The 10,472-nt window shown below is 40.4% G+C and overlaps 1 protein-coding gene across 2 annotated transcripts in view; it reads left to right on the top strand.

The window, feature by feature from the left end:
• Window positions 1-3,705, top strand: part of LOC138022303 (bifunctional 3'-phosphoadenosine 5'-phosphosulfate synthase-like) — an 18,075-nt gene extending 14,370 nt beyond the window's left edge. For both annotated transcript variants that reach the window (XM_068869404.1, XM_068869405.1), the window contains exons 10-12: window positions 167-373; window positions 1,547-1,675; window positions 2,366-3,705. In XM_068869404.1, coding sequence (XP_068725505.1) covers window positions 167-373; window positions 1,547-1,675; window positions 2,366-2,608 — 579 coding nt within the window. In that variant the 3' untranslated portion in view covers window positions 2,609-3,705. The remainder of the gene's footprint in view (window positions 1-166; window positions 374-1,546; window positions 1,676-2,365) is intronic.
• Window positions 3,706-10,472: the final 6,767 nt, after the last annotated feature.

The raw sequence follows: 10,472 nt of genomic DNA, 5'->3' as shown, positions 1-10,472 counted from the left end.
TCTGCTTATTCCTGACATCTACCATACGCCGATGCGATAATAAACATAGTTGATGATGCGCTTGTTCCTAACACTAAAAAAAATTCACATTATCAGCCCACTGTATCATATCTTATGGTTCTCGTGTATCATCAGTTACTTATGTTGACCACTTCTTACCTAACAGGACACCCGAGAAAAGTTACTTGCCCGTGGATTCAAAAAGCCAGTGTTGTTACTACATCCCCTTGGAGGGTGGACTAAGCAAGATGATGTTCCTTTACCAGTCAGAATGAAACAGCATCATGCGGTGATGGAAGAAAAAATTCTGGACCCCGAAAACACAGTAATTGCTATTTTTCCATCACCCATGATGTATGCAGGTCCAACAGAGGTTAGTTACACAAGTTCGATACATGAGTTTTTTTACTTTTATTTTACAGCCTTAAAACAAGTTGCATGCGTAAATGAATCCACGTTTTGGCATTTAATGCTGCAACCCAGTTTGCTGAAGAAATCACGGCAAATTTTTGAACCACCATGCACAAATCCCAAGAGGCAAGGAACCAAAAGCGTAGAAACTCGTACCCTCAGGGTTGTGGAGTGGCTTTGGTCGATGTTTTGATCAGTTTCTAAGAATAGTCAAGGACAAAAGAAATAGCAAAATGGGATAGGTGGTGATAAACGCAAAAAAGGAAATATAGCTGTAACGCGCTGTCTCTTTTTTAGCCATCCTGATGCATTTTCACACCAAAGTTCGATAATATCTTGAGACCTGTAGACAAGGTTTAATTCACGCAAGTACGAAGAGAGACAGTAATAGGGACTTTTAGATCAGAGTACGAAAACGACGACAAGTACGAGTTTTCCGTTTTGAGCACGCGCACTTCTAAAAAAGTCGGCCTCCAAACCTTATGCGCATGCTTAGTACGGAAAACTCGTAGTCGTAGTCGCCCTCGTCCTCCGATCTAAAGATCCCTATTTCGCGCTTCTCTCGTCTGCAACTCCTTAGACTGTAGGGAGTCCAAGGTAGGGAACCAAAATCGCAGAATTTTTCTTTTTAAGCTGAAGTGGTGTCAGTTGACATTTCCGGTCGTTTGTACGCTTAGTGATTGGCCAGAACATAGGATGAAATGTTCTGAAGCTTCATTGGTGCGTTTTCCTCTGACCAATGACCAGCAATTAGTTCGTGTTGTGATTGGTCAATTTGACAGTTCGTGTTCCGCAAAAGTATTTTATAGTAATACAAAAATTTGGTTTTATCAACGGAGTTGATAATGTAAATTGGCCACCGTACAGAGATTCTAAAAGCTGACGTTTCGAGCGTTAGCCCTTCGTCAGAGCGAAGACAGCAGTCACAGCACTTTCCCATACACTTTGTTTGCTTGCAAATTAGCCCTTGTTGGCTCGTTCTTAAGCTGAAAATTTAAAAGAATATTTCACCTTGAACGAGGCAACAAGGGCTAATTTGCAAGCGAACAAAAGAGTACTAAAATGGTGGCCATTTTGGAATAAAGTGTATAGTGTTGAAACTAAAAAAGAGACGCAACTATTGATCTTGTTACAGGTTCAATGGCACGCCAAGGCACGCGTAGCAGCTGGAGCAAATTTCTTTATTGTGGGACGGGACCCAGCAGGAATGCCTCATCCTGACCCCCCAAAGAGGGATCTGTATGAACATTCACATGGTAGAAAGGTAAGGTTTAGAGTTAACTTAAGGCCACTATTTGAGGTGGTCTTACCTCGCCGAAAGGTTATGCTCCTAATTCTGGGCATATGGTCTCTTTTCTGAGCGAATTAGGGAATAAGCTGGAAAAGAAAAAGGTTGGAAAAGCTTGGAAAAGGCTGATCTTTGCACGGAAAAAGCTAGTCAACAAGTACAGTCATCCTGACACTAAATTCGGCGATAAATTAGTCATGTCTGTAAATCCTTGCTTCATAGACCTTATTCATAAATGGCGGTCACATTTATAATTCTTTTGTCCGAGTGCAAATTAGCCTACCAAGCCTCATTTTAGAGCAAGAATTCCTTTCAATTCACTGTATGGTATCGAGGCTTGGTAGGCTAATTTGCTCTTGGCCAAAAGAATCATAAATTGACCGCCATTTATGAATAAGGTCTATATGATCGCCTTTTTAGACGAATTAAGGACCCGCCATATTGCCTACTGATTTGTAGCTTAAAACGTCCATGGATCAATTGTGTGTGCTTTTCTATAAATATTGATTAAAGTAAATCAGAAACGTTATTTCAAGGCTCAAATAGTTTCATTCACTTTTAAATTCCAATTCGGTGTAATAGTGGCTCCCACTGATTCTCATTTCCCATTTTTAGCCATTTCGTGTTTTTTTTTGTATTTTAAAATTTATATTGTTTGTTCACCAGGTGTTGACTATGTCACCAGGCCTTACACAGCTTGAGATAGTTCCTTTCCGTGTAGCCGCTTACAACACTAAAGACAGAAAGATGGAGTTCTTTGATCCTGAGAGAAAGGAAGAGTTTGATTTCATATCTGGTACACGCATGCGTGGTCTAGCACGCTCAGGTGAAGAACCTCCAGACGGATTTATGGCGCCTAAGGCCTGGAAGGTCTTGTCAGAATATTATCGTTCGTTGAATAACCAATAATAAGTGGGCTTTGTAGGCACAATTCATCAGTCCTCGTTGTTTCCCTTCCTTGTTGCGTGAATTATTTGCGCTTTTTAATTTTTTTCTCCGAGCGTTCTGTCGCTCTCTTTTTTTTTAAAAACGCTCTTAGAAATGAAAGTTCACATGGTTGTTGTTGAATTTCTGGAACGTGTAAAGGTCGAAAGCTGTCAGGAGGTTTGGGAATGGATCATTAACATCTGCGTTCGACACAAGTCGTTAAATACAATTTCGGTTGCCGTGGAGATCTCCCTCTGACTTATAGTTAGATTTCAGGGTCTTCTTGTGTTACTAATCTCTTTAAATAAGTTTTGTCCATTAATTATTTTTTTTCTGCCGACACCTTTCCACTCAGTGTTTGAGATAAACAATATTTTCCTTTTTTCGGTCCTAAAAATTAAGACTAATATAAACATTGCCCTTGCTTCGTCTTCGTTTATAGGCAGGGAAACAACACAGAGCGGGCAAATATCATACTCATTATCAATATCAATACCATGGTTTGAAATAGTTTCTTGAAATGTTAAACATTATAATCCTACAAGAGTCCATGGACTCTGAATTCAAATAAATTTATTTCTCGGTTAGCCGTATGCCACAATGCACCAAGACCATGTCAAGAAATTTAAGAAATTTAATAAAAATAGATAGCATGAATTAATAAGTAGCCATTTCAAATAAAATGTTTATTTCTTTTTTAAATGTTGGTAGCTTTTAGAATGTATTTTAAAAGGAATTGTGAATTAGCTTAGCTCTTCGTTTAAAACAAAATCAAAGTTATTGGAATGTTCTATCATTTTCGCTTGTCGAGAATACCTCGCGCTATGTTGTTAATAGACTTCTAGTGACGACTGCTAAACTACTTGTCAGGTTAGGGTTTCAATTCTAGCTATAGAACTATATATAGAACGAACTTATTGCAACGATAAAAGAATGGCGGGGCTTTATGTAGAATTCTAGATATCTTTTAATTTTGATGTTAAATGCGAGGTGTTGTTAGGTTATTTTTTTAGTTTCTTGACTGTATTGTTATTGTGCAAGAATAACCAGAAATAAAAGAAAAGCAAGATGTCTACACACCTAATGTCTAGTACGGTACTTTTCAATTACGGGGGACGCTTTGTCCTTTAAAGTTGGGTTATGTTTATTCATTATAAAAGCTTTGTTTTAGAAGTTTGAAAACTCCTATAGAAAGACTATGGGGAATCTCTCTGCTGTGCAAGTGCTACAGTCGGTACGGCGGTAGTCCTGAAAAGTGAAGACGCAAAGGAAATTCCCGAAAACAGCGGTAAACTTTTCACTGAGTGAATTAGAAATCGAGATCCTTCGTCGTCCGCAATTATTTGGAGTTCTCGCTAAATATGATTCCAGTAAAAACTCTTGTGACATTGAAGCAGCTTCATCATCGCCCAGAATGCGGAGACATATCCGGGACTTTGATGAGGGGTCCGCGCGAAAATTAAAAACAATTAATGAATTCAGAGCCAGAGGCCCGAGAGCGGTTACCCGCGCTCACGTTACGCGAGTTCAGGGGCTTCCTCTTTTGGTTTCGTAAAAGGTAGCATACGGCTTTTGCAGATGAGACCTTGACATAAATAATGAGACATTTTCCGAGCTTTTACGAGTAGTAGAACCGGTTGAAAATTTTACTTGAAGTTGGCCTATTTTGAGGCATTTTCTGTATGGGGAAATAATTGGAGACTGAATTCTTCCGTGAAAGATCGCTTTACCTCGGAGTTAGCATAGTGCTTTTTAAATTTGTTATTTAAGGGAGCTCTTTGCCAATTTTCAGATGAAAAGAATTATTCAAAGTGGTTGGAAAATTCAACTTTGTAACTTTCCTACTGACTCTTTAGGCTTCTGGCTGCTCAGTCACTTGCATAACAAAAGAACTGGCGACTTTGAATTTCCCGCCAGGATGGAAATATATTTAAAACTCCTCCCTCAAAGACAATAGCACTTCCGCCACCTCAATCACAGCTAACCCAGGCTCACTGTGTGTGCCACATAGGTAAATATAGAGAGCATATGAGGCGAAGTTTAGGTCTGGAAATTTGCAAGAAAATGGAAATAAAAATCGATGAGACTTACCATGTGGTGAGCTGTTGTTGTCTTTAATCATACACGAAGTTTCGGGAAAAATGGTCTCCGTTCACCTTCCTTCGTAGTATAGTGACAAGGTAGGAGACGGAAGCCAGCGTAGGGACTCCGATCGACCCAAAACAAGCACGATTTTTTTCATGAAAATCGAATCCAGTCGCTAAATGAACAAGCCAGGCTCGTGGAACATGAATTTCTCTAAACCGTGAATCCACTGAAGCATCTCCAGGTAGCAACGCGAAGCCACCAGACTCCGTAAAACTTGTAAGTTAACCTGCATGCTAAAATGGCGGCCAGAAAGCGTTGTCCTCGCAAAGTGTCAAATTCAAAATGGCACTGAACTCTGGACGCCTGGTGACGTATAATAAGTTCTGGAGGGAGGGGAGTCCCAAATTGCTAAAAACAAAACTCACTGAGCAATCTGGGACTCCCCTCTCTCCAGGGGGATAAATATTCCCCTCGTCACCAGGCGTCCCGAGTTCAGTGCCATTTTGTATTGGACACTTTGCGAGGACAACGATTTCTGGCCGCCATTTTAGCAGGTTAACTTACAAGTTTTACGGGGTCTGGTGGCTTCGCGTTGCTACCTGGAGATGCTTCAGTGGATTCATGGTTTAGAGAAATTTATGTTCCACGAGCCTGGCGTGTTTATTTAGCGACTGGATTCGATTTTCATGAAAAAAATCGTGCTTGTTTTGGGTCGATTGGAGTCCCGACGCTGGCTTCCGTCTCCTACCTTGTCCCTATACTATGAACAGAAGGAAGGTGAACGGGGACCATTTTTCCCGAAACTTCTTGTACGTATTAAAGACAACAACAGCTCACCACATGGTAAGTTTCATCGATTTTTATTTCCATTTTCTTGCAAATTTCCAGACCTAAACTTCGCCTCATATGTTCTCTAATTGACCTCTTTTATTTATAACAAATAACTAAAACATTTCCAGGGTATTCAAGAAAACTTCTCAACAGCTTTTTATATATTTTATAATAACAGTGAACGTACCATAATAACAGTCTTGAATAGTAACAACTTTCTTTTCATTCATAAAAATGTTGTTATCAAGCGCATATTAAACAAAGACCAATAATTTGAGTCCTGTAATTGGAACTGACCTCGTTACCAAGGCTTTTTCTGAGAAATTTCTGAAGTTTTCTTGTGGAGTAAAGGTAGGACAAGTTTGTTCTTTTTGTTGTGAATGGACTGGACCACCTATAGGGAGATGCCCCAAACCATTTCCTGATCATGCCTGCCTTCCAAAGTACCACTACCTTCCTTATCAGCAGACCCCAAATGAGGGGCGTGATCCAGACAATTGGCAACCATGAGTCCAGTTGAAACAGGCGCATGCCAGTTTTGTCTGACCCAGAGAGCGTAGCTAGATTTGGAGACAAATTCATTGTGCAACCAAAGTTTGTGGTTGACTATCTCCAGCATCTTGAGGTCATGGAGTTCAAAAAAAGAAGAGACTGGAGGAAAGGGCAAGGGAAAGTAGGGAGGCAAGAGAAAAGTCCTATGAAGATTATCATTGGGCTAATTTGTGTGAAGATGCCACCAAGCTAAAAAAGCTCCGTGTGCCAGAATTGAACAAATACTTAAAACATCATGGGCTATTAAAACAGCATCAGAAGAGCAACAAGAATGACAAAGTGAAGACAATTATGGGACACTTCTTGCGAATGAATACTCTCAGAACTGGACAAGCCGAAGTGGGAGGCAGGAATGAATCAGGTCAACTAAACAGCAGTGATCAAAGCAGTGAGGGAGAGGAAACTGATGTTGACTACAAGAGTGATGCCCCTGACTCTGAAGACGACTCAAATGATGTCGTTCTTGCTTTTATCGCCTCAGATGAGGAATACGCAGACGAGCGGCCAGCTACAACACGCTCAGGACGAGCTGTAACAAGAAGAGCAGAAATTGACTTTTCATTCTTTTGAGTGATTTGTTAAAAGCAGCTTTCTAGCTTTCAGGTTTCTTTCAATAAATTATGTGAAATGTAACAAAACGAAATTTTAATGCTGCGGTAACTTTCAACACCATATGTATTTTTTATTCAAGGGGGGGGGGGGGGGGGCTTCCAAAAAATTACTCTGATGAGAGGGGGGGCCAGGAGAAAAAAAAATCGGAAATTGGGGGGGGTCATACAATTTTCAAATTACACTCCTCCAAATTCCACCAGCCCCCCCTCCCCCATAAAAATGAACGGTCCCTAATTCGTTTTTTTTAAACTTGATTTCATTTTTTATCTTGTTTGGCCGTTCAAAGCTATTTTTTTATTTTCTTTCTACGTCAAAACGGCGAACAAACTGGTTCCCAAGAAATATTGGAGTACGTATTCGTTCTATGCAAAATGCTTCTAATGAAGTATTCGTTGTATGCAAAATAATAATGTTCACAGTGGAACACACAAGTACGAAGCAAGATCTAGAAATAACGTAGAAAATTCTCCTTACCTTTAAAGCTTGCCTTTCTCAAAGAAAAAGCATCTATCCACTTTATCGAATAGTTTAATACTGAAACAATCATGGCGGGCGGAAAGATTCTATTATAAATGTTTGCTTTCACCATTTTGACGGAAGTGTGTCACGGTGGCCGAGTGGTCTAACGCGCTAGCAGAGGAAAATCGTGATGACTTGGGAAGTATGGGAGTTCTCCTCGGGGCAGGGAAGGTTGGGAATACCTTAGGAGATATAAATCACTCCACCCGATCGGAGATTAATTCGATATTCGTGGGGTATGCACATTTGTGACTACCAACAAAAAAAAGATTCCAGCCCGGTTTTAAGACGTGGATGCCTTCGGCATTCCACGTAATAAACGGACAATACTCGCAACGGGGAAATACGGCGAACACTCTGCGAACAAAGTATTGGGCCTTACTTGCTATCCATCGCGACGAAATTTTGAAAGTTCCTGCGAGATATGAGATGATCATTTTAAGTTCAGCCGGCTCGTCAGCATCATTCGAACAAGAAAAACTGTCTTAATTTACTGCTTTAGACAAGGCACTCCAAAGGGGTTTTCATCTCAGCTGAACCTTTCATTTCCTTTAACGTTCGTATCTGTTTACGCTTGATCAACCGCTTTGAATACGTCGTGCGGCCTAATGAGCCACTATTGTACACTTTATCGCACCTCACATTTCATTCCACACACGAATCGTTTGATTGACAGCAGCCAAATTCTGCAACGGGACCAGGGTATTCCCACGGCAAAATATTTTGGCCAATCACAGATGACTTGTTCTGGGAATGCAAAGTAATATGCCGCCTTGTTCAAAATTTGGTACCGCAAGTACATGTCGCAGAAACAATAGCATTCTGCGCGAAGTGAACTGCTTATTGGTTTGGCCATCCTCGTCACCAGACAATAAGCCTAACAAAGTTTCCCCTTGACCAACCACCCCACCCCCCACACCCCCTTGTTCAACATTACAGACAATGAAAACATAACGTCACAAGGATAAGCAGCTGTATTTAACCCAAGCTAAAAACAACGCTAACCTTTACCCTTTCCTTATTGTCGGAAATGGGTAACAAAGGCTTAGACTTAACGTGTTGGGTGTCTAAATTTGGCGTACATCTTCCATTTCTGGACATTATTTTGTCAAAATGTTACATGCCTTTCGCACCTTTCCTCTCAGGCTCAGGACAGAACAGAAGAGATTTGAGGGCGGTACAACCTTTGTTAAAAACTACCTTTCCAAAAGGCGCTCTGTAAATTAAAACGTGCAGAACATGAGAGTTTTCGCATGCCCTACTTTTCGATTTGCTTTAACTTACTGTATGCTGGTGTGAATGTGCTTGTACAAAACCTCATGACTTTGTTTGAAATAGACCAATTCGGCTAACCTAATGTTGTACCCAATTCAAACCCTTTGGAAATAAAATATCTTGTTCCAAGCATTTCCATATCATTTAAAGGTGAATGCCACATCATGCCAATGCCATACACAAAGATTCTTAACCCGAGAGATTTGAATTGGCTACAACATTCAGTTAGCCGAATTGGTCTATCACTTTATGTGTGTAAAAGCTACAGTAGGTTTCCTTAAGAACCTGTTTTGTTTTGGGCTTTGATAACTACAGTGGCAGTTTTGATCATTACAATTCCATTTAAGATAAAAGCGAATAGTTCCTAGTCTCCAAAGAGCCGCTACTTTTAGCTTATCGGTTTAACCCTTTTAGGGGCACCGTCATGCTAGCTTTGCTGTTTTTAGGTCAAAACTGGGTAAAAATCTAAATTAGTACTGTAGCTCACACAAATAACATTCCTGACAACTCACTGAAATGATACCAAATATAATATGGCTATTCGTATTAAACTTTTGGCGACTTTCAGAGGAAACTGGCCAATTTTTTCAAGTTTCAATCCATTTCCATCCCCTCCATGGTCCTCTATACTTGGCTGCAAACAACAAAGAGTAACTTCAGTGCACTTCAGTGGCCATTGGCAACAAAACTACAGCATTATTTTTTGGTCTTCATTGATGCAACGACGTCTTTTAGTGTTTTGAATTTTGACTAAAATAGAGTGACACTGCCCCTTTAAGTACCAATTAGCATCAAAATACCGATATTACTTTCAATATTTGCTTCTAGTAAAGCTTTAGTCAAATCGTTATGATACTGTGTTCATAGCACCGGCTGATTGGTATGACAGTTGTCACAGTCTGAAATCTCGACCATGAGCCTTGATTTCCACCACATCATACCATTCGTTTAACAAGAAATTACGAAAGGCCAGTTTTTTGCTACAAGGATAACGTCGAAAAAAAGCGCTATACTTTGTCGCGGATTTTCTGTGATAAAAAGTTGTTCAGAACTCAAAGGTCTACGTTAACAGCACAAACCAGGGCAACTTCTTAGTATCTGGCTAGAAATCTTCTTCTCACTACTTTTTCCTCCGGCCCCGCTTCATCCATTTGATGAGGCCAGTCTCTTGCTTCTCAAGTTGCCGCGTTCATGCCCCAAAAAGAATTCTGGGTAATTCTGCCATTTCATAGAGTTTTTATAAGTGTCACGCCACCCGGTCCTACCAGCAAAATACTCATAATACAGCATTGATTGACGTTTTTAACTATCAAAACTTGCCCAAATTGTATTGGTAGATCCTGGAATTCGTCTCCAGAAATGCCAGAGAGACATGTAACCACCTCTCACCTCTGTTTTCTTTCAAAGGCTTGCCTTGCCTACATTCCACAACTTAATGATGTCAGCCTTGGGGCTTCTGTAGACGAAGATGGTCCGAAGAATCACCCATAAATGATAAACCTACCAGATTTGAGCCAACTCGCTCGTAGCCTCCCACCCACTCTAAGTGCTTCGTGACGACGACAATATAAGAGTGTCTAATTCGCTCGCTCCGCCAACACGAACCATTGGAGAACTTCTTATACGGCGAAGCCAAGAGCTACAGACCGTTTATAGCCAAAAAATACAAAAATAGCATTTAGCACTTAAAGGGCTAAAAGAGTTGTTTAAAATCAGATCATTATTTGAAAGATATGTAATTCTGAGGTAATGTGAAATCCAAAACGGAGAGTTCACATGATACCTCGTGAAAAGCGAGCAAGGGGCAGAAAGAAAAGTAAGGTTACGAGCAGAAGTTTCCATCAACGTACCATTTATTAAGAAAGAAATCTTCGGGTTGCTGTTGGGACAAGGTTATTGGTAAAAATTGGTTAGTCTGTTTTCGAACTGCGGCTCCTAACGCACGCCACGCGCAATTATGTTATAAACT

The sequence above is a fragment of the Montipora capricornis genome, chromosome 10 (assembly GCF_036669925.1).
Source record: "Montipora capricornis isolate CH-2021 chromosome 10, ASM3666992v2, whole genome shotgun sequence".
Taxonomy (NCBI): Eukaryota; Metazoa; Cnidaria; class Anthozoa; order Scleractinia; family Acroporidae; genus Montipora; species Montipora capricornis.
This window is presented reverse-complemented; position numbering and strand designations above follow the sequence as displayed.